Source organism: Desmodus rotundus, chromosome 3 (assembly GCF_022682495.2).
Source record: "Desmodus rotundus isolate HL8 chromosome 3, HLdesRot8A.1, whole genome shotgun sequence".
NCBI lineage: Eukaryota > Metazoa > Chordata > Mammalia > Chiroptera > Phyllostomidae > Desmodus > Desmodus rotundus.
The window spans coordinates 33,275,101-33,300,458 of NC_071389.1; the positions used below are offsets into that span (position 1 = coordinate 33,275,101).

The 25,358-nt window shown below is 40.0% G+C and overlaps 1 protein-coding gene across 3 annotated transcripts in view; it reads right to left on the bottom strand.

Annotated features, from left to right (window-relative positions):
* The window catches only part of AGBL4 (AGBL carboxypeptidase 4), a 1,086,758-nt gene extending 1,061,673 nt beyond the window's left edge, over positions 1-25,085 (bottom strand). For 2 of the 3 annotated variants that reach the window (XM_045204170.2, XM_024571127.4), the window contains exon 1: positions 4,751-4,852. In XM_045204170.2, coding sequence (XP_045060105.2) covers positions 4,751-4,784 — 34 coding nt within the window. In that variant the 5' untranslated portion in view covers positions 4,785-4,852. Of the gene's footprint in view, positions 1-4,750; positions 4,853-25,027 lie in introns of those variants that run through there. The other variant, XM_045204171.3, reaches the window with a different exon arrangement.
* Between the last annotated feature and the right edge of the window lie 273 nt (positions 25,086-25,358).

The following is a 25,358-nucleotide window of genomic DNA, read 5'->3' on the forward strand; positions in this document are numbered from 1 at the left end:
ATGAATCAAAATTATACCTATTTTTTGTCAGATCGGCAAAAAATGTATTTTTTTTTGGTGTGCTGCAGAATTTTAGTAATTAGTTTATGTGTGCCATGAGATGAAAAAAGGTTAAAAATCACTGGTGTTCACAAATTAAGCTACCGTTTATTTGGGGTGTAAGACATTAAACGCTTTTCGTACCTTATCTCTAATTCTCACCAGAATAGTAGGTATTACTATCACCAATTTACAAATTAGGAAACTAAAGCCAAAAAGGCTTACCTACTTTGCCTACTAATAAATATAGAAAAAAGTATTCTCATGATTAAGGCTTTATAAAATTCTGCCTATGGATGAATTTCAGATACATAGTTGTTTATTTTTAAAAAGTCATTTATTTCGCAAAGAAAGTGATCAAGGTACAGGCCATTTTAACAGATGGCACCATTCTAAAATTTCTGGGCTATATCCACAAAAGTAACAAACTTGGCAATATAGGAAAACAAATTGTCTTGCCAGGTAATTCAAACAAAAGCTTTTTTTTTTTATGATCGTTGGACAGGAGGAAGAAGAATCTGAGAAACTGAAGCAGTTGTCATCTAGCCTGAGACTAAAATTCCTATGTTTCTTAACTATAAGATTTCTTTTTTATTATCAATAATAGTCAAATTGTTGGAGGAGGAGAAAAATTCTGACATTCATGTCCTGATTTTAAAGTACAATGTTTAAAAGAAGAAACTTCCCTTTGCAAATCTGACCTTCTTACAGAGCTATTACTCCTTCAAGAAATTCCTCAAAATCCACCTTATATAAGACATGTCCCATGAAGACAGTTCAAACAACAACTCTGCATTCTCCAGAACTTGGTGTCTGCCTTTCTTCTAATAGCAAGTCAATTATATCAATGAAGAAAAAATGAAAAAGAAGAATATGTAACATTAATTACTGTATGTTTAAGCTTGCTTTTAGCCCTGGCTAGTGTGGCTCAGTTGGCTGGAGAATCGTCCTGTGAATCAAAATGTCGTGGGTTTGATTACTGGTTAGGGCACATGCCTGGGTGGTCGGAGGCCATATGGGAGGCAACCAATAGATGGTTCTCTCTCCCTCCCTTCCCCTCTCTCTAAAATCAATGATGATATCCTCGGGTGAGGGTAAAAAATAATAATAATAATAATATTTTTTTAAAAAATAAAGCTTGCTTATATATGTAATACACTTGAATTATTTTATATTCAAGCTTCAGGGAAACTAGGGAAATATCACTTATTGGGCTCTTCAGATATATTATCTCTATAATTCACAACTATCCTACAAATATCATCTTCCTTTTACAGATGAAGAAAGTAATCAAAATATTTGAATCCAAGGTCCACATCTAATTAAGTCACAGAAGCAGAATTTAAACAAAGATCTGAGCCCAAGCTCTTTTCTACTTCACCTTTGCTAATGTATGCTTAGCTTAGAATATTTTCCGTAGAGCAGAAATTTTCATCGTGGCTGTTATTTCTTCAGTATGTTGTATGTTGCAATACAAATAACAAGCCAAATAATATATCTGGATAATGCTAAACTAGCCAAAAAACTACTATCTTACACTAATCCTTTGCGCATCTTAACCAAGTTTTTTAATTTCTCTGTGCCAAAACTTCTTCACATATTAATTAAATACAGATCCTACCTTAGATAGTAGTTATAATGCTGAAGTAGATTAAGACATATAAAGCACCTAGTACAATGTTGGGCACATAATAAACACTCCATAAATGATAGCCATTGCTATCAAGATGAAAAATCACCTGATGGATATTCTGTACCAGATGACTCCAGCAGGCAATAGCTGGACACCTAATCCAAAAATAGTCCATCTTCCACTGGCTTGTGATCTATGACATGATCTAATGGGGAAAGATGATGTGTGTCAATCAGATTGTCTCTCTTGGGAATCTGAATTAAGGGACAAAGATTGAGCCAGTTAATACTGGTTCGAAAGTTAAATGGTTTGGCTCCTGCCTTGATCAATTTTCTCTCATCAAGGTTACCAATAATATTAAATCCATTGCTATATCTAGTGTTTTAGTCATCCTTTTTATATCAGTAGGATTTAATCTGTTGAATATGCCATTTGTTTTGAAATATTTTTTTGGTTGTCCTCTTATCTCTCTATCAGTCTCTTTGGGAGGCACTGAAATATTGCAGCTACTCAAAATTTTATCCCAGGTCTCTTCTCCCCACACTCTTAAGTCTTCCTCTTGGGAATTTCATCCACACTATGACTTCAGTCATTATCTCTATGCCAGGTCAGATTTTTCTTGTTAATTCAACTGTCTTGTCAATCTCTCCAGTTATCTGGATATCTTAAAGATACCTCAGACTCCATATGCCCAAAACCAAACTCATGATCTTCCTGGCCGAGGTCCCTTCCAGCGTTCCCTATTCTCTGCAATGGCTCCACCAACTATCCAGTGGCACAAATTAGAAAATTGGAAGTATGCCTTCATACTTCCTTCTCCCTCATCTCCATTTTTCATGAAGTCCTATTAATCTTATTTCTTAAATATTTCACAATTCCTTCTCTCCAACTCCACTGCCTTCTAACAAGTCTCCTTATGTCCACTCATATCTTCAGTACTTTCCACATGTAGGTGGAGTTACTTTTTTAATGATTCTAATCATGTCATGCTCCCACTTAAAAGCTGTCAGTGGCTCCCTATTATTCTTGGGATTTTTAACCAAAATTTGTGTCATAGCTTGTAAGACTCTGCAAGATCTGGTTCAGCTTACCTCTTAATCTCCTCCTATTGCCCTACATGCAGCCACACCTACCTTCTTTTAGTTCCTTAAACACACATCATGTTTCCTCCTACCTTAGCATCTTTGCACATGGTTTTCATCTCCTAGATCACTCTTTGCCTTCCTCTTCCTTTATTCAATCATGATTATATCTCAGCTAAAATATTAGTTCTTCAGAGAAAGCTTCTTACACCTTCCAGGGGTGTCCAAACTTTTGGCTTCCCTGGGCCACACAGGAAGAACAAGAGTTGTCTTGGGCCACACATTAAATACACAACCACTAATGAAAACTGATGAGCAATAAAAAGGTTTTAAGTAAATTCACGATTTTGTGTTGGGCCACATTCATAGCCATGCTGGGCCGCATGCGGCCCGTGGCCCACAGGTTGGACACCCCTGCTAGGCAATATCAGCTTATTCAGTTACTCATTTAATAATACTTGTCAAAACCTACTCTACACAAGGTACAGTTTTGGACATTGGGATTCATAAACACAACAAAGATCCCTGCCTTCATGGATCTTACATTCTAGTGAAAAAGGCAATAAGCAATAAAAATAATAAGTAAATTAAATAATATATTTGAAGACAGTAGGTCTACAGGGAAAATAAAGAACAAGATAAGAGAAACACAAGCAGGGAGCTTCCAGTGCCTAACTTGTTTCCTGGCATATAGTTGGCACTCCATAAATATTTGTTGAATGGATGAATAAATGAAGGAATAAGCATGTTTAAGTTATGAGGGAATTTATGAAATGAGTAGAGGAACTAACTACTTATTGGAAGAATCAGAGATGCCGTGAAAGTAAGAGAAATCACTCAGGTCTTCAATCATTCTTGATGGCTTCATCCACTTTCCAGTTCCAGTCACTGTACGGTCTTCCCATAACCACAACCTCCCTCCCCAACCCCCAAGGACTGGGTAATTCAAGTGGGTCACTCATGTAACCGAAACACTTAATCAGGACACATACACAAGATTATGCCACTTCCATCACCCAGCACCACACATACCCACAAGGCCACTGCTTCTCAACACACACACAGATACCACTTGTACTACGGCTCCAGTTACTCTGTCCTCAGCCCCTTTCAGGGACAAACTCCTTTCCACACACACAGGACTGTGAAACCCCTTCCTGTCTTCTATGACCCTGTAAGACACTTAGGCCAATATCTCCCCAAGCCCAGCCATACCTACAAGGCGCTCACCTCAGGAATATGATCCTGTGTCTCCCTTCCTGTCAGTCTTCTTGCCTCTTAAAGCCTCTCTCCTAACCACAGATATGTAGGTATGCGCGCCTGTGATTCTGAATGACCTTCAAGCTCACTGATCCCATACACATTCACTCTCGGGCTCCAGCCTCCTTCGCTAGGGCTTTGAAGGACTGGAGGTCTGGGTGTCCCCTCAAGCCTCTTGTCCTTTTAAGGACCCATATAAGGATTTATATACTTTCTCTAGGACCAGGAGTGAGCCTAAGGCACTAGACTACTTCAAAAAACAAACACTTGGTGTATATCCCCCTTCCATGGCACTGCCTGATCTGAGAGTAAAACTTCTCTTAAATTCACCTGCCTCCGCAGAACTAGAGGCCCTCTCCCCCAAGCCATGCCCCTTTAGGGAGTCCCCTCATATTCCCACAGAACTGTGTATATCCTCTCCACGACGCAGCCTACCCCTGTGATCAGCCCCCATGAAGGGTGCCCCTCAGGACAGGAGTCCTCCCTGGGGCCCCACGTTCACTCAGGAGGGCCACACTCCCCCATACACCCCTCTGCCACCGGGACTCCGAGGTCCCTGCCTGCCAGTCAGAGGGATGCATCTCCTTTGACCCCTGACCCCGGGGTCATAGCCTCAACGCGCAAACACACAGGGGTGCCTCCTCAGGAGCAGGGCCAAGCTCAAGTCCCCTGTCCCTACAGGCCCAGGACAGCCGTGCTGCCTCAGCGCTTTCCCTCGTCGACCGCCCCCACAGACCTGCCTCAGACGCCGTCTGGCTCCGCTCCGCCATTTTTTGTGATTCCCTCCTCCTCAGAGCCCACAAGAAAATCGCGGGGCAATGGGGAGCAGGCGATAAGATTTGCGGGCCACTGGAGCTCCCTGCTGCGGACGCGGCGCGACAGTTGCCAGGGCAACGGACTGCCGACTAGCGCGTGCCAGGGGGCGGTCCAGAAGGATGGGAGGTTGCGAGCGTCTGAGGCCCCGCCCCCTCGACGCGAGCCCCTAAACGGTGCGAGCGCCCTCGGCGCTGGGACTCCGCCACGCTTCTTCCCCACCACGGAGCCACCCGCTCCTGGCAACTGAGCATGCTCCGCCGCCTCTAGGGCGTAGGGCCCGGAGTGCTGGCCTGGCCTTCTCCAGTCGCCGAGGGGGGTCCTGGAGCTGACCACCCAACTGGTCGGGCTGGCTTTTCTGTGGTTGCTACTTAACTTCGGGAGCTTGGGGCGGGCTTCTTGCTTTTACAGCGCTTTTCCACCCCACCCACCAGTATGCTTGGCCTGGTGGAGGTGCTGGGTAACAAGTCTTCAACTGAAATGCCCTGAAGGTCATAAATTCTGTGCCCACACCACCCCACATACGCAGAGGCCCAACGTCCCCGTGCATCAGTGTCCTAATACTTGCGGTATGTTGTGCACTATGGTATCTACTTCTCTTTTCTTCTATTGATGATGAGCTCCTCTGATACCTGGGGTTGTCTCTTCATCTTGTATACTCCATAATACAGCGCAGTGCTGTTACAAAGTAAGTGTTGAGTAAATCTTTGTGGAATGAAAATGATTCCTAAGTTCACAACTTCACATTCCTACTGTTAGGTAGCCAAGGTGGCTAAGAAAGGACTAGGAACCAGAAAAGTCCAATTAAGGGCTTTTATTCCAGACAGGGCACTGCGATCCAGCGGGCTGGGTCCAAATGGAATGTATCCACAAGCTTAGGGGTAAAAAGTCTTTCAAGGTGTAGAGCAGACCCACCAGAAGAGGGTGAGTCACCCTGCTGATCTGCTCCAGGTTTCCTGGGTATCTAATCAAGGAGGGCTGATTCTGTAGAAAGCTCGAGGGAGATGGGAGGGGACAGTGAGAATTCAATCGGTTTCCAGCAGGTCTGTACCTCAGTTGCTTCTGATGTGGGGAATCTCTTGGTCAGGTATTTAGCCGGTGACTATAACTTCTTTGTTCCAGCATAGGCGGTGGCTTATGTCCCAGTACATTCTGAACACCTACCAGTTTTACTGAGCACTTGATTTTTTAACAAGTACCTTGCTAGGTAGGCCCCCACTCCTCAAGGGGCTCACAGAGAAAGGAAAAGATAATGGTTTTGATAGAGGTTAACTAGTATTCCAAGTACTGCAGGATCATAGAGGTGAAACTCTAAATTGGAAGATGGAAGTAATCAATGAAGACTTATGAGAGGAGTGGCCACCCTACCAGAATTTTGAAGAATGAATAGCTGCAAGCCAGGCAAAGAAGAGGAAGAGTATGACAGGCAGAGGGAACAGCATGAGCAGAGGCACAGAATGTGGGGATCAGCTGTGAATCTACAAGTCCAGTATGACTACAGCATACCTCCTGTAGGGAAAACTGTTATCCCTAAAGAAGTTCCTGTATAGTTAGGTAGTGTCTTCATTTGGGTTCCCCAAAAACAGCCAGAGGAAAGGGCTTGGGTGCTGCTAATGTATTTGGGAGGTAAGCCCATGGAACTGAGTGAGGTGGAGAGAGTGAGGGACAGATTGGGGAGAAGGGGGTGGACAAGAAAAATGCATGTTATTGAGCTGATGGCTTTAGTAGACAACTGGGTTTAATCTCACTGCAGACCCTCTGAAACTATGTAGAATGTGCCTCAGCATTGTCCCACTAAAGAACAAGGAAGCTGGGTCATTTACCTCTTAATTTCCATCCCCACTGACTGAGGGTTACCTCCAACGCCCAACTTGAAAGCTTTCACATTCCCTGGTTATGTGTCCCCAGGGCTAAGCAGCCTTCTAGAGTTTGTGAGAAAGCCTTGAGTCATGAAAGCAGGGGGACCAGAAAGCTTTTGAGGCGGGTTGCTGGCAACATGCATAAAACTGCTCATTCACCTACACTGAAAGTAGGGATAAGGTGTGGGCACCACAAGAATCTTCTATAGAAAGTTATGTGAGAATACCCATTAGAAATATCCCTCACATTTGAGCAGTTTAAAATTCATAAGCCATGTCAACACAACCATCAAGGTAAAAATTAACAAGTTTCCCAAATCAATCCTAGTGACTGGTAAAGGCTGTAAGAGGTATGGGAATGTTAGTGTGGGAAGGGTCACTGAGGGCTGAGGAGGAACAAGGACCTGTATTAAATGCAGAAGATGGACAAAGGGAGTTTGAAGAGCCAGGTTCTGTTCAAACTCAGACCTGATAGCTTTATAATGTGGAGCAAATCACTTACACTCATTGAACCTCAGTTTCCTTTACCAACACACTGAGACAAAGTCCCTGCCTACCACAAAGAATACCTCAAAGCCATAAATGGAATGATAGATTAAAAAGAATTTGACAGGTATAATTCCAGTAAATACAGAAATCAACACGTTTTAGAATTTACTTAGACATTCCCTGATTTCTCTTTTGAGGTAGGCTCTGTGCAGATGGTGGAGATGAAGGGGTGAATATGACACTGTCATGGTTTTTAGGAGCTCACAGTCCAGAAGGAAAAAGAGATTTAATCAGTAATTACAACCCAGCATGACCAGCGTTGTGACAGAGGAAAGCATGGAGGCTATGGGAGCCCAGAGGAAGAGCACACTGCCCAGCCTGGGGTAGAGGGGATAGGTGAAAGGAATGTTCAGGCAAAACTTCCTTGAGGACAGAGCATCTGATTTTCAAGGCCAAGTAGAAGTAAGCTGGGCAAAGAAAACAGGGGTACAGGGAGAAAGGATGGTTGAGGTAACAGGAGAAGCGTGGGCAAAGCAAAAGAGAGTGTATCTGAGGTAAAGAGCAAGGCCATGGGTGGCTGTATCAGTAGGTAAGGGCAGATTCTGGAAAACTCGCATATGGAGTACTTGATCCTCTATGTGACAGAAACTCATTGACAGGTGTTTCAGCAGGTTAAGGACATGGTCAGCTGCTCTGACTGATGTGTAGAGAATAGATTAGAGCCAGGAAAATTGGGAGGCTCAGTAAATGCTCTATACAGAACACCTAACACATAAAGGTTCTCATCAAATGGCAATTGAAAAGTTAACAAATGCGTTTGTATAAAACTGCACTGTTCAATTTATTTTAAATAAAAATTTAAAATCAGTTATTAAGTCAGACTAGGCACATGTCTATGACTCAATAGTCTCATGCAGCTAGTGGCTACTATATTGGACAGCACATACAGGGTGAGGCAAAAGTAGGTTTATAGCTGTTTGCATGGAAAATAATACAAGAATTAATAAATAACATAAGAATAAACCCTGTGTTTTGCATACTCACAACTGTGAACCTACTTTTGCCCTACCCTGTATACAGTGTCTTCGTCACTGAAGAAAGTTCCATTGGACAACACCGATAGATAAATGCCAGTTAGGTAGAGGAGGTGGAATGCCTGGGAAAATCAGTGCTGACACTGGCAGGACTAGGTTTAGTTCTGTGCGTCAGCTCCTCTTTAGGGAGTTGTACAGGAGGGAGGGTAGACTTCTTCACTCCTGCAGGAGTGCTCAGAGACTTCCCTTTTGTGGTGTGAAATAGCACAGCATGGCAGTGGGATAGGAATGCCCCCATGTGAACCCTAAGTGTTGGTTTTCCCATGCTACCATTCTGGCATGTCCCTGCGAGGTCTGCCTTCTCAGAGGATCTCCTATGGTTTCTGCCTCCCACCTACCACAGAACACAAGTGCCTTCCTTCTGACAAAATAGTCCCTGTAGGATTCACCCACTCCCTATGTAAATGTTTATTAAAGTAACACCTTTCGTGTGCCTGGCACTGAGTTAGATGCAGTATGGAATGAGAAAAACAGTCAAGTTATAATCACATTTCTCACATGTGTGAACTCCTTTCATTCTCAGAACATCCTGTGCAGAAGATGAAACTGAGATCTGGAGAGCTGAAGTACTGTATACAAAGTCACTTAGTCAGAAAGTGACTAAGACCCATGGAAGACTGAAAGGATACTAAGAAATTCACCCATGTTACCTCATGTCATTCGCATCAAAACCATGCCTTTGATGTTTACAAACTAATTGAGAAGAAAAGATTAACACACACAAATTCAGTTTACAGTTAATTTCCAAACAATATGGTAAGAGCAGTGAATAATAGGTCAGAAATGTGTAAGAACATCAAAGAGGGATGCCTTTGGTGGGCATCACAGAAGGTTTGGCGGGGGCATGGACACTCGAGCTGAGTATTAAAGGATGGGATGGGTGGGGAGGAGTATAGTCAGCCAGATGCAGTGTAGGGTGGGGAGAAAAGAGATGAAAATACTTACTTTGGAGAAAATGCAAATTAAAACCACAATGAGATATCATCTCACACCTGCTAGAATGGCTATCATCAATAAATCACCAAACAACAAATGCTGGTGAGCATATGGAGAAAGGGGAACCCTTCTGCAATGTTGGTGGGAATACAGACTGGTGCAGCCACTGTGGAAAGCAGTATGAGGTTACCTCAAAAAATTAAAAATGGATCTGCCTTTTGACCCAGCAATCCCACTTCTGGGTATGTATCCAAAGGAACCCAAAACACTAATTTGAAAGAACATAAGCACCCCTACGTTCATTGCAGTGTTATTTACAATCGCCAAGATTTGCAAGCAGCCCAAGTGTCCATCAGTAGATGAGTGGATAAAACAACTACGGGACACTTACACAATGGAATACTACTTGGCCATAAAAAAGGATGGTTTTACAGTTTGAGACAGTATGGATGGACCTGGAGAATATTATGCTAAGTGAAATAAGCCAGTCAGAAAAAGACAAATACCATATGATTTCACTCATATGTGGAATCTATTGAACAAACTGAACTAACAAGGAAAATGGAGACAGACTCCTAGATGGAGAGCAGGACGACAGCTAGTGGAGGGGGTATTGAGCAAAAAGGGAAAAAGGATTCATGGACAACAGTGTGGCGATTGCTGGGAGGAGGAGGGTATTAGGGGAACTAAATGGTAATGGAAAAAAATACAATAAGGATTACATAAAAAGTAAAGAAAAGAAAATACTTTTCAATCCACCTTGTCATTTGTATTTCTACTGTGCTTACGTTAGTTTGGCTTTCTAGAAATGTTGTAAGTCTTTTCTTATTTGGTTTCTAAGTTTTGTTAAAAAAGAAAAAAAAACCCTGCCTTATGGCAAGGCTATTAAAGAATTATTTTAATTATTTGAGGATATCTTCTTAACTTGAATAAAGTATTGAAGTATTAAAACATGACTGAGCTCCACAGAAAGTAAAATATTCTCATGTTGAAAGAAAGGGAGAAATCAATGGTGCAAACTCATTTGTCCTTGACTTTCCTCTGCCTTTTTTTCAGGTATCTCCCTAATTGACTGATCTCATTCAAGTCTCATCTCAAATGTTACATTAGGTGAGAGGTCTTCCCTGACAACACTATTTAGATATTTTGTAGTTTTTGTGGTATTGTGATTGGTGTCTTACGTTCTATAACTTTTGTTTCTACTTGCTTTACTCATGTAGACTACAGGTGGCAAACACAAGGCCCGAGGGCAGAATCCAGCCCTCCACCTTGTTTTATCAGGCCCGGCACCTGTTTCTATTCGGCATCAGGGCCGAGTTCCTTGCCCCTAGTTAAGGAGTAGTTACATTTATACAGTTCTAAAATTATATTTGGTCCTTTGAAGGCAACCACGAGGCTGATATGGCCCCCATTGAAAATGAGTTTGACACCCCTGATATAGATGAATGCTGCTGACTTTATAAGTTACATTATAATTGTAAAATTCAGTGAACTCTCATATTATATCTCATAGTTTTTATTGTTTCTGATTTTCTTTAACTTATAAGAAAAATCAACAGCAAAAGGGTAGCTGTCTGTTCCCTTCCTATCCTTTTTAATGTATGTCTTTTTCCTGTATTATTGCTTTAGCCAAAGCCTGTAGTATTGTGGTAAAAAGTAGTTTACAGCTGGGATTCTTGTCTTTTCCTGATATTAAAGGGACTGACTGATAGTGACCAGAGGAGAGGGGGGAGGGGGATAACAGGAGGAAAGAAGGAGAAGGTTCCAGTCAAGGAACATGTATAAAAGACCCATGGATAAAGACAACGGGGAGGGGGGGATTGAATGTGGGAGGTGGGGGGTGGGTAGGGCAGGGGAGAGTAATGGGGAAAAATGGGGACAACTATAATTGAACAACAATTTAAAATTTTTTTTAAAATAAAGGAATTGCATCTGAAGTGTTTCCATTAAATGTAGCTTTTGAAAGAAAGTTTTGGTCAAATTCAGGAAGTTTTAAAGAGTTTTTCAATTATAAATAGACATTAAATTTTAAATCAAAAGTTTTGTTTGCATCTACTAAGATAATAATGTGTTTTTTCCTTCTTTTTTTAATGTAGTGAAACAAATGGATAGATCTTTCTTTTAAACATCTTTGTATTTCTGGAATAAATACTATTCGATCACAGTTTCTTTTTTAATGCATTGTTGAATTCAGTTAGTTATTTTATTTAAAATGTTTATATCTATGTAAGAAAATATAATGGACCATCTAAATCTAGAGAATTTTAGGAGGAACGTTTTTATTATTATTTCAAATTCTTTAATGATTACTCTTTTGTATTTTTCTGGAGCAATTTTTGGCATTTTGTATTCTTCAGAAATATCTTGATTTATGTTTTAAGTTTTCATGTTATTTTTAAAATCTTTTTTGTGTCTGTATATATTTCCTGTTTCATTGTGAATTTTATTTCAATTTTTTAAAAGATTATTTATGTTTAGAGAGAGGGGAAAGGAGGGAGAAAGAAAGGAGAGAAACAATGGGGACCAAACCCACAACCAGGGATTTGCCCTGACCAGGAATCGAACCAACAACCTTTCACTTTGTGGGACAACATCCAACCAACTGAGCCACACCGGTTACAGCTATTTAAAAAAATTTTTTTTGATTGGTATTACCAGGGATATATCTCTCTTACTGATCTTTTCAAAGCTTTTAGTTTTGTGAATTCATTCTTCGTTGCTCCCTCCTTCTCTTCCTCTCTCCCTTTCTCTCTCCTTTCCAGTTAGTTAGGGTTAAGTTCAGGTACGAGCTACAGGAAAACCAAAAATTCCAGTGGCTGAAACAGAATAAAATATTTCTTTTTTATTTAGTTTAAAAAGTGTAGAGATATTTCACAGTTGCTATGGCACTTTAAGTGTCAGAGATCGAACTAGATGTAGCTCGGTGCTCTATCTTGCATGGTTCCCATCTTGGCCCAAGATGACTCCTGGAGTTCCAGTTATTATGATTGTATTTCAGCCAGCAAGAAAGAGGAATGTCTTTTACCATACCCCAAGCTGCACATACAATTCTACTTACATCCCATTGAGCAGGATATGCTCACAGAAGCACTCCTAGCTGAAGAAGAGATGCAAAATGAGTCTCTATTATGGGCAGTTGTATGCCCACATCAGGGCTGGGTGCGTAATTGGCAGGGTCCAGTGCAAAATGAAGATGTGAGGACTCTTGTTCCAATATTATTAAGAATTTCAAGGTGGCAACATCAGAGCATTAAATGAATCTTGGGACACTTTGAGCGTTGCACCCTGTGTGACTGCACAGGTCACATACCCATGAAACTAATAATGGTCTAGGGTTCTCTGAATATTGGGATTCTTGATTTAATGAACAGGAGGAGGAGAACAAATACTATTGAGGGACAACTAGAAGTCTATGCCTCACTATTTCATGTAATCATTTCTGCCTTTTTTTTTCCTTCTTGTTTCTGAATTTATTCTGTCCCTAATTTTTAGTTCTTGAATTGAACATTTAGTTAATTGATTTCTTATTTTCTGAAAAATATATTGTATATTTCCTTTCATGTACTTAAATAGGCATTATTATTGCCATTTTACAAATGAGAAGAATAAAAGTCAAGAAGTTGAATAACATAATCAGGCTCAGTGAGCTAATAATTGGCAAAGTTGGGATATGAGCCGAGGCAGCTTGTCTCTGGATTCCATGCTTTTAACTAGTACAGTGTCCTACCACTCTACACTGTGTACATTCTGATTCCATTTATCACTCGAGTTATAACTTATTTTCTTATACCTCTCTTTTCAATAGTGGAAACATGTTATATTGAAAATGTACAAGTCTAAATTATAGTGTTTAGAGATACACACTCGGGTGATAAAACCATAAAGAAACATCCAGAAGTGATCATTATAAAATTAGGTAGGCAGGAAATTGTGATTAGGACAGGGCACATGAAGGGGCCTTTAGAGGGACTAGAAAAGTTCTGTCGATCTTGTTGGCGGTTACAAGGATGTTTGCCTTATAAGAACTCATGAAATCACACGTTTTTTGTATTTGTATTTTCTTTTGCAATAAAATATGTTATTTCTGTTCAAAAGCACACTTGCATCTCAAACATTTTTCTTCATATTCCAGGTTTAAGACTGCATGTAATTCACTATAATAATTGTCACTTTTTAATAAGTTTCATTCTTATTTGAGTCTCACAATAGCTCGTGAAACAGGTTTTATTCTTACTTTATTAATCAGGAAACAGAGAAAAGTTATAAGTTGCCTGATGTAACACAGCTAATAAGAAGTAGAAGTAAGATTCAAAACCAGGCTTCATTCTAAAGATCATGCTCTTCATCAATATATTCCATTAGCTCCCAGCCTTTTCCATATTGAATTCTCAAATCATATCAATAACATAAAGGCAGCCTGATTGATTTAACAGACAGAGTATTGTATCAATGGTGGCGGGGGTGGAGAGGTATCTGGATGAGTCAGACTTGGTGTTGGCTTGAGGAAACTACAGCCTCGTGGAAGAGACATTGTGGCAGTTTAAACTGAAAACCTGGCCCCTTATTAGCTCCTAATCGTGGTAAGTCACGTCATTACAGAAAATGTAATTGGCATTGACATCACTCTGGGTAGCAAAAAGGAAGAGCCATTGGCAGCTAGTCTGGTGGACATGAAATAAAAACCAATGGTTTCTTAGCACAGTAATGCCAGGGGCTACTGTTCTGAAAGGAGCAAGGGTAAATACGTGGCAATAGAAGAAAAAGGCTGGGCTTGGTAAAGCTTGATCGTCTCCAAGAAATATGAGCGTCATGCACCTCATCTTTGGTGACATAATTACATCTTGGGTGAACGAATGAGGAGATCAACAGTGACATCTTCTTCTTAGGAATAGGCAACAACTGAGAAGAGTAAGAGCCTAGGAAAAACTGGTCCAAACCAGAGGTGAACAAAAGGTCAGAGAGGCAGTTTGTCTTCCTTCAGAGACAAAGGGTAGATTCGCAAAGTAGGGAGTAAGAGCATGATTTTAAGAGGAAAGGTCAAGGATATTAAGAAGAGAAAAATGTCTCAAGGATGTATATTCCCACATAGGCCACCCTCTTTTTTGAAGACCCAAGTCCAAAAAGCTTCACTTTTCCATGAAAGGGACTGCTGAAGATAATGTTCCAGTCTCTTTTCCTCCCACTTGCAAAGAGCTACCTCCATAGGGAACTTTCTGTACGTTGTGTAGCTTTTCATTTGGATGACATTAGCAGGACTGGGGAGTCCGGCTAGGGTCAAACCTCACCAATCTTTAGTATTGACAGACTGAAGCGGAGAATACATTATAATCATCTATAAATTTATTTTTAATTCAGATTTTGTACTATGCATTGTTTATGCTGTAGTTTCCCCTCTTAATGTTAATTCATGAGAATTTTCTCATGTCATAACGTATTCTTTGAAAATATTATTTCTGTTGCTGTAAAATATACATCTTACAGATGCATCATAACTAATTAAACCATCTTCTTCTTGGACATTTTGGTCAATCAAGTCTTACTTTTTTATGTGATAAAAAATGCTGCAGTGAACATCCTTCTACAAATATCTGTGTTCATCATCTCCAATCACATCCTTGGTTTCAATTTCAAGATATGAGGTCACTGGGTCAGAGGGGATGAACTTTTCAGGCTCTTGAAACATGTTTACAAATTGTTCTCCCCAAAGACCTCATCCCTTTATGCTCTCACTGGCAGAGTGTGCAAGTGCCTGTCACATGATACCCTTGCCAGCATTCTGGCTGTGATGTTTACAGGAAAAAAATGTTTTACCCAATTAGCCAGGACACATGAAGTGATAGAGTCTAAGCATCTGCAGAAAAGAAATTTGAGAAGTAAGGTTTAAACGTGGAAAACTGATTGATTGCGATTGTCACAGATGGGGCACCTGCAGGGAAAAAGGAGGAAATCATTTTCAACACTTTATTTCCATCAGGAGAGAAGGGTGTGTACCACAGAATCATGTCTCTTTCAGAAAGAGAGTATGTAGTAGGAAATAGCTGTGCTGAGTTCTCTGTGGTTTTAATGGAGGAACAGATCAAGATCTCCAATTTTCTTTGTGCTCATGCACTTAACTGGTGCTTATTTGTGGAATATTTGGAAGAAAACAAAGTAAGGTATGAAAATCTAGTTTATAATGGTATTAGATGACTTGATTTTTTAGACTTATTAAGTACTAAAACAAAAGACCTAGAGGTAAATGATTCTAAGACACCCATTGTGCTTGGTGCCCCAGTGTCATTAAGATTAGACTTTCTTACTGATGTGACAAAGACCTAAACACACTGAGCTTGAAACTGTAGGAAATAAAACCAGGCTGTCACTGACTTGTTCAAGGAAGACTTTCAGGTTGAACATGAGGCCTAGAACCCCATTTTCCAGTAGTCAAAAGGTTGGGGAAGTTTTGGGTCATTATTTCTTCAAATAGTTCTCCATTCTTTGCTCTGGTCTCCTTCTGGCACCCCTATGATGCAAATGTTGTTATGCCTCATGTTGTCACAAAGGTTCATTAAACTATTATCATATTTTTAAATTCTTTTTTTTTCCACCTTGTCTTTCAAGAAACTGATCTGATCCTCTGCTTTATCCAACCTACTGTTCATTCCTTCCAGATAGTCTTCATTTCAGATACTGCATTCTTCATTTCTGGCTGGTTCTTTTTTATGGTTTCTATGTTCATTTTCATCCTTATAGTCATTGCTTTAAACTCTATATCTGATAAGTTGTTTGCCTCCATTTCATTTAGATCTTTTTCTGGAGATTTCTCCTGTTCACTTGAGGCATATTTCTTTGCCTCCCCATTTTGGCTGCTTCTTTGAGTTTGTTTCTGTGTATTAGATAGACCTGCTATGACTCCCTGGCTTGGTGGGGTGGCCTAAAGTAATAGGTGTCCTTCGGGGCCCAGTGCTGCAGTCTCCTTGATCACCTGAACTGGGTGCTTCAGGAACATTCCTTGTGTGGGTTATGTGGGTCCTCCTGTTGTAATTGAGTCTCGTTTGCTATTGGCTTGTACATGCATAGAGTCGACCCTCAGGCTGGCTGACTGTGAGGATCAATCCCAGACCACAGTGTGTGAGCTTCTGTGCAGATGCTGACTGCATGAAGTGGAATTTGCCTCTGCAGGGCTTGGTGCCTGCCAAGATCTCCTTTTGGATATGCCGCATGTGAAGCTTATGGATCCTGCTCTTATGTTTTTTGAAGCTGGCCACTGGGTATGTTGGTTCTGGGCCTCTTGGGAGGGACTCTGGTGCAGGCCAATGTGATTGGCCCTGGGCAACCTGTTTGGAACTACAAATGATCCACAGTTTGTGGCCACCTGTGCCAGGACTGAGTGTGCATGGGAAGGACCAAACTGTGCACCAAAGCTGGCTTTTACCAGCACCAGCTCAGAGCAGGTCAGCAAAAGAACCAAGGCTCTCCAAGATCCACTTCTGCCTGCTACCACATGCCACCTGCCTGTTGGGATCAGTAACCAAAAAAGCCTCTGATGGTACTTGAGTTGCATGGTTCTCAGTGAGTCACCGTGTAAGGGCGAGTGGTAGCCACCAGGTCAATACAGATTCAAACTTGGTGCTAGTTCTAGGTCTGAAGCCATTCAGCAAATGTTCCTGATTTTAGTAAGTCTAGCTGACACTGCTGGGTATTCACACACCTTTGTAAATAAAACAGCTTTCAAGAATAGTTTAGCCTAATGAAAACCTTTATCCTCACTGAGTTCATCAGAATAGAACAATGTCTAATGTTAATTGGACCTAAAACTATATATTTCTTTTCTAATTAATAAATCTGATTATTTTTCCAAAACATGTATATTATATTTTAATACATCTTAATTGCGTATTTTTGAACAGCCTCATATTTTCATTTCCCATCATTGTATTATAGGATGTGATACATATGGGTAATATACTATAATATCCACAAGCTTTGGAGTACAATAAGTCTAGGTACAAATCCTGAAATCAAGAAATTTCTTTTCTTGGCCTTTAATGTCCAACACGACTTAGCTAGGCCTGCCTTTCCAACCTCAGTGTACTCCCCATGCTCCAGCCCCACAGGCTCTTTGCTGTTGCTCAAATATCTCAGGTTTGTTTCCCTTTTGCAGCCTTTACTGTTCCCTCTGCTTGGACTGCTCTCCTCTCATATCTGCACACCATTTTCTCTATCACTTCATTCAAGTCTCTTTTCTTTTTTTTTTAATTATTTATTTTTTGTTACTCAACATGAATATATTTCATTTTTTATTTGGGTAAAATATAACATTTATTATTTCCAACATTTTTAAATGTATAGCTCAGTGACATTAAGTGCATTCACATTGTTGGGCAACCATCACCTTTAACCATTTCCAAAATCATGTCCCTTTTCAAACATTACCTCCCGAGAGAAAACCTCCCTGACCACTCAGCCAAAGTGGCTCCCAACTTTAGTCATTATCACATTACCCTACTTTTTTTCTTTACTATCTAAAATCATCAATTCTATTTAATTATTTGCCTACTTATTTATTAACTCCCTTCCCCTTTGGTAAGCTTTATGGCAGCAGGAACATTACCTGTTTTGTGCCCTGCTATATCTCTAGCAGCTAGAACAGCTTCTGACACATAGTGGGTATTCAATAAATAAGTTGAATGAATGATTGAATAAATGAATGAGCAAATGAAGCTATGATAACCCTCTATAGACATATTTGGGGAGTACACAAAAGGTGCACCTAATATAAACTTGCAGTTGAATTGGGGCGTGATCAAAGGACATTTCCTAGAGGAAGGTAAACTGTGAGCTTAGTCTTGAAGGAAAGTAGGGAAGAAAGAGAGGATCCTAGAGAAAGGATACGGAGATGTGAGGAGTAGAGGGTGAGAAAGAACACAGCTTGAATATTCAGGAAACTGCAGATAATCTGGAATCACGCAACAATAATCAACAATAACCTGAACAGGAGAAAATGGCTTCTGTGTGATTGATAGAGTTGAGTATAGTCTCTGAAGCCCTATAAATGATTTGAGCCTCAGAGGTGCTAAAACAATCATCTTTCTAAATGCCCCAAAAGGTGATCAAAATAATCTAGAATTTTCTTCCGGTACAATTTCCAGCAATATGGAAAGTTAAGACCATTATTAGAGAGTCTTCTTCTTTAAAATTCTCTGTGTGTGCCCTGTCCACCTACCTTCCACACCTACTCTCCCACTAAGATCTGACAGAAACCCAAGCCAGCTACTCATCAGGCCGTCTAACAAGATCCATAATTATAAACCAGATTTTCTGATGTGACTAGAGATAGATTCTGTATGGTGAGTTCATCTCACATAGCTACATTTAGTAATATCCAATCATTGCTGTTGCTGCTATATGTGTCTTGGCAGATGTTTTAAGTGGTAATTCTTCCACTTCTACTTGCTCAACAATAAACCAATTTCAAAAGATACAATTTCACATGTGTATATTTTCATTGCTCCTACAATTGCCATTTTAAGAGCTACATGTCTTCTGTATTTGGAGGGAGAAAGGGTATGTGTTGCTTTGCAGCAGGTAAAATGTTCCAAACAAAAAACCACATTCATACTCCAAGGAGTTTATAATCCAAAAGCAAGAGTGGGCATGCTATGGAACTCTGCAGAACAATACCCACACAACACAGGCTGATGGAGCAGCAAATGGCCAACACAGCTGGAATGCTTTGTAAACCATCCCCCAAACATTGCTGATCTTTGAACACTTCCCCTATTCAAAATACAGAACACCATTTACTATCAGTAACCTCTACAAAGCCAAATGAGATGTTTAGAGTAGCCTTGAGTAAAGGTCATTTTCCAAAGGTGTGCAGACCTAAAAAATAAACCTTTTTGATGAAAATTAAACTACTGCCCATGCACATTGCCCTCCACCCTCAATGGCAACATACTCTGCATCCTTGTTGTCAGAGGCAAATACAATTCATTGACTTTTCCTGGTAAGATGATGCTAATCAATGCTTAAATGAAGATCTTAGGTAATATCATTTGATGGGAAATAGGAAAGACTTTAGGAATTATTCATTTGGCATACACTCATCAACCATTGACCTCCTAGCACTGTTACTGCCTTCTTTGTTTCTAACATTTGGGGACAGTAAGTGGTGAGGTAACTGGGATGTGATGGAAAGATCATTGAAATGAGAATCAGATTAGTTTTTGATTCCCAACAAGTCACCTCATCTTTCCAAACTTCACTTTTCCTAACTATAAATGGAAGTAATTACTTGTATCTACTTCACTAGACTGTTTAGAAATTAAATGAGGTGGTATATATTAAGGCATTTCCTAAACCAGCAAGCACTGAACAAATGTTAGATCTTATTATGTAACGTTCATTGCTTCTGTGTTCTCCTAAATTCCCATGGAAACTCTTCAGATGACCCTACAAGCATACTTATTTGTTGTTTTTTTAATAGATTTTACTTTAAAACAGTTTTTGATTTACAGAAAAGTTGAGAAGACAGTATAGAGACTGCCCATGTACCTGCACCCAATCACCCTTATTATTAGCATTTGTTATAATTAATGAACCTATAGTGACACACTATTATGAACTGAAGTCCAGAGTTTAGTCAGATTTCCTTAATTTTTCCTAATGTCCATTTTCCTTTCCACGATGCCATGTAGTATACCACATTACAATTAGTTAACATGTCTCCTTAGGTTACTCTTCACTTTGACATAGCCTCAGACTTTCCCTGTTTTTTATTACCTTGATAGTTTGGAGAATATTGCTCAAGTATTTTGTAGGATGCCTCTCTATTGCAATTTGTATGATGTTTTTCTCATGGTTAGACTGTGCTTATGGGTTTGGGGGAAGATGATCACAGAGGTAAAGTGCCATTTTGGTCATACTATATCAAGGGCACATACTATCGATGATTTATGATGGTGATGTTGGCCTTGATCATTGGCTGAGGTATGTTTGTCAGGTTTCTCTACTGTAAAGGTACTCTCTTTCCCTCTTTCTGTACTGTATCCTGTGGAGGAAGTCACCAGGTGCAGTCCACACTTAAGGAGTGGAGAATTCTGCTTCCCCTCTCTGGGTTTGTTTTTCCCCAATAAAAGCAGTATTTCCCATGGGACACAGCTTGGCCACCTGCATTAGGGAAACTTGAGGCTCAAAGATAGTTCCAAAGAGCTAATAGGAACTCATGATTTGGGGGGAAGAAAAACTACAGTCAGGATAGTTTTCTATCCCAAGCCTTGAACATCATAGTTCCCATTTTTCCTTCAAGATAAGTTTTACCTTAAAGGAAAAAAAATATGTTTACATTGTTAGATTTGCCATTGAATGCTTGAGAGGGCCTGTCCTCTTCATACAGTCCTGTTTTTTTTTACTTCTTCTACTTTCTTATCTGCACCTTCCCTACAAGGAGAGCTCATGCATTCATTTCTTCCTTTAGATTTTTCCACCATGCTACTTCAAATATGTTGCCGGTATAATTTTCTGAGATAAAAAAAATTAGAATCCAATCTTCTCTCTGAGGGAATATTACCTTTGAAGTTCAGGGAGGCATCAGAATCAAAGTGAAATCTACAATTTACTTCCTTATAACAAATTCTGGGAAGATAAAACTAACAAGATACAAAAGGAAAAATCTGTTTCAAACTGATAATAAAGATGCTATAATGAGTAGAAATAAAGAAAACATAAGGAAGTCATGAATAAAAGTTACTTGGTTTACAACAATTGCATTTCTCTAAACCTCAGCAATGTGGGGCAGCCAAAGTATCTAAATCTCAACTGTCTCAGCCTTCCCTGGGCAAACTCCATTTCTCAAATACTAACTAGTCTCCGTGGCAGAATAAAAACACAGTAAACACACAGATACACACACTGAAATCTGAATTTAAATGGACTAAACTATGTCATTAATATTTGTTTTAAATGAAAGCTATGTGAAGGCAGTAACATTTTTTTAAAGATAGCCATGTAAATACACAATTCTTGTCATTTTCCCCAACAAAAATATACACATAACCAGTAAGGAAACTTGGCATTCAGTTAACATACTATTAAGACAATTAAAACAAAATTTTTAAAAGATTTTATTTATTTATTTTTAGACAGAGGGGAAGGGAGGGAGAAAGAGACGGAGGGAAACATCAATGTACCGTTGCGTCTCACATGCCCCTCACTGGGGACCTGGCCTACAACCCAGGCATGTGCCCTGACTGGGAATCGAGTTGGTGACCCTTAGGTTTGCAGGCTGGTGCTCAATCCACTGAGCCACACCAGCCAGGGCAAGACAACTTTTTTTTAACAAAAGGTAATAGAAATTAAAAGCTACCGTAGTCACAGGTAATACAGTATAAAGGAAAGGATTCTAGTTTTAGAACTGGAAAGACTCGAATTCAAATTCTAGCCTCACCATTCACTAGCTATATGACTTTAAGTGAGTTACTCAGCATTTCTGAATCTCAGTTTCCTCATCTATAAAGACACAGTAGGCCTAATTTGTGGGCCTACCCATTGTATCTAATTGTTGTGACAATTAGAGACAATGTAGGTTAAATGCATAGCAAAAGCCCAATTAACACATAGCGGGCTCTGAATTAAAAAGAGAGAGAGAAAGACTATATTATTCTGATCCTCACAGTTTAAATTTGGTGGAAGAAATGCAGATTAATCAAGAAATTAACCAAAAAATAAAATAATTAAAGTATTGAAATAATTAATTCTACAAGGCAATTTAGATAAAAGGTAGGTTTCCTCCAGAAAGTGATGACTGAAGTAAAAGAAATCATTGCAATAAAGCCCTGAGGAAGAGCAACTGAGACAAAGGACAAAGGAAAGAGACTATTCAAAGCTTCTGTGGTGGAGGAGGTGATGGTGCTTTTAAGGAAGTGGCTCAAGGGACAGCAATACGGAAGGGGTGTCAGGAGCCAGGATGAGCAGGGTCATAGAGGCCATTTTAAGGGTTTTGGTCCTTGCCCTACAAATAATGCACAGCCACTGAAAGGTTTTTTTTAAGATTTTTATTTATTTATTTTTAGATAGAGGGGAAGGGAGGGAGAAAGAGAGGGAGAGAAACTTCAATGTGTAGTTGCCTCTCATACGCCCCCTACTGGGGACCTGACCCACAACCCAGGCATTTGCCCTGACTGGGAATCAAACCTACGACCTTTTGGTTCACAGGCTGGTGCTCAATACACTGAGCCACACCAGCTAGGGCCACTGAAAGTTTTGAGCAGAGCGGTGACATCATCACATTTTTTAAAAGGCTCACTCAGCTGTGGGAATAGGGGCAGGAGAAGATATAGGAAGGACTGAGGAGACCAAGGCAATGGGCGAAACAGGGGATGACGGAAGCACCAGAAAAGTAAATGTAGGCACAGAGAGATTAAGTGATAGAGTAAGAATTATTTGTAGGGCAGGTCCATCTTCTTCCAACTTTTGTGTTTTCTAACCTTACATGTTATAATAAAATACTAAATACCTTCAATGAACAAATATAGGAAGCAGGATGCTTGTGGTATAGCCTGTTGAGTAAAAGAGTTTCCCCAGCATCCGGCACTTAGGTTTATTCCCAGCAACATAATTACATGGAGAAAATGAAGTGGACAGGACTGCAGCCTTCACAAGATGCATGAGGAAGGAAGACCCAGGGTGGTGGGAAGGACACTAGATGGGAACTTAGATATCCAAGTTCTAGTCCCAGCTCTGCCTCATACATTTGGACAAACAAGTCCCTTCTCTTCAGACCATCCCCAACTATGAAGTGATCAAGTGGAACTAGCTGACCTCTAGGGTCCTTTTCAGCACAAATGTCTCTTTCACTATGGAAGACACATCTATGAACTATAAAGACAGTTTATTACAGTGGTTGAGAATGCAGTTACTGAAGCCATTATGGAGCAAACAATAAGTGCTTACTATGTGCCAGACATTATTCTAAGCTTTATATATAAATAGCCCTAATCTTCCCAAATCTTGTGAGTAAGAACTGCTAATATAATCATCACCTTCATTGTATAGTTGAGAAAGCATAGGCACAGAGATGTTAACAAGCTTGCTCAAGACCTCATAATTACTAAGAGACAGAGACAGGATTTGAATGTAGTAGAGTAGCTATAATGCACATAACCTTTTAGGATACCGGGGTACAAGTGACTCCACTGTTTTCCAGCAGTCTGAGTCTCTCTGTGCCCATGTTTTTATCTACAAAATGGCAAAGCTAATAGTTCTCACCTACAAGTCTTTTGTGAGGACTCACTAAGGATATACATACAAAATGATTAGAAAAACAGTACCTAGAATGTAGTAAGTGCTCAGTAAATGTTAGGTGTTTTTATTACTTGGTGGCCCAAGGAAGAATGGACGCATACATTTTGGAAAACACTCATTGGCAAGAATGACTCATTCTGACCCCAACCTTTCGTGGTGTTTCCAGGGCAAAGAGGCAAACTTAACTATGAGACCCTGCAGAGGATAGCTGTTGTCTGTTCTGTGTGAAAGATTTCTCCTGTATGTTTATTTTTATTTATGCCATCACTAAACACTTGAAGCTAGGAAAAAAAAAACATGGTGATGGTAAATAAAGTAACCTATGTACAAAATATCATATCGTTCCTACACCTAATCCAATATGATTCAAATTAGGTTTGGAACTCCTTAGTATTATCATTTGTCAATTTATTGGATCCCAACCAGCACTGAGAAGAAATAAAATAATAGAATAGTGTAGGGTTGGATGGAAAATATCAGAGTGTATTGCAGGTAGTATATGTAAGTATTGCTTTATAAATTTTTTGTTTCAGAGAGAGATGGGGGAACATAAATTAAATGTTTTACTTCACAGTTTTCAGAAAGTTGGAATAACACCGAGCTAGATTATTTATTCATTCAACAAACATTCACTATGTGTAATTTGTGTTAAGCATTCTGCCAAGAAATAATTAATAGAGTTTCAGCTTTACCAAGTTCAAAGTAAAATGGGAAAAACTGATATTAAACAAAACAAAACTGAACCTTATGAGGCCTGGGCTTCCCTTCCTAGGAGAGGGTGATGTTTAGGAGGGAAGGAATGTTTGCAATTGCTGAAGTATCATGGAAACTACATGGCTGGGGAAAGGGGTGCTTATTCTGTCATGGTTGATGGTAGTTTGGTAAATTTTCTTGGTTTTTAGATTTACCTTGATTAAAAAATTACAACATTTACTTGGCCAGGGAACATCTAATCAGTGAGATGTGAATCACAATCTATGTAGCTGATTTAGTGTATTTTCTGGCTTTCTGGCAGATTTTATTTCCTCTGGAACACTGGGAGGGGACCTAGGGTGACATGGGAGAATTCTAGATCTTGTCTGTTCCTTTTCCTGTAGATCCTATCATTACTAGTTAAAAATAGAAGCTGTTGAATTGTGGGAACTGGATATAGTTAAAACCCCACTATAATTAATGCAGGGGCCCCACAGATTGTTAATGAGGCTGTTTGCATTAGCACCTGCTCCTGGAAGAGTCTGGGGCGAGCCCATTGGCAGCCTGGCCCCTTGAGTCAATTAGAGGGAAATAGGAGTAGAGGGAGGGGTCTCCATATTGCCTCTAGGTGTTTTCTGAGAGTTCCTGAATCGGTATTTTTATTTTCTGTTTATTTTGTTGCACTCGCTCTGTGCAAGAGACTGGGCTAGATGTTAGAGGAGACAGAAAGGTGAGAGACACAGCCCTTGCCCACAAAGAACATACACAGATGGACAAGACATTTCCACAAGGGACAGAAGCTCAAAGCATATCTGGGGCAACAGAGTTCAGCATGAGAATACTGACCTTGGAGTGAATCCTGGTCCTGCCACTTTCTAGTTCTGTGGCTTCAGGCAAGGTCACTTAACATTTCCAAGCCTCAGTCTCCTTATCTGCAAAATCAAGATAATTGGGTACTTATGAGGAGTAAATGACAGCCATGGGTGGAGCATATCACTGAGTGAATAGTGGGTGCTCAATAACTGAGCCGACTACAAAACCAAAGTACCTGCAAAGAAATGCCAATGAAATGCTTCAGAGCTTCAAAAGAGGAAAGTGTATCAGGAAAAACTTCTTGAAGGAGGCATCTGAAATGAACCTTATTTCAGGATTTGTCTGATGTTAAAATGAGGCAAAG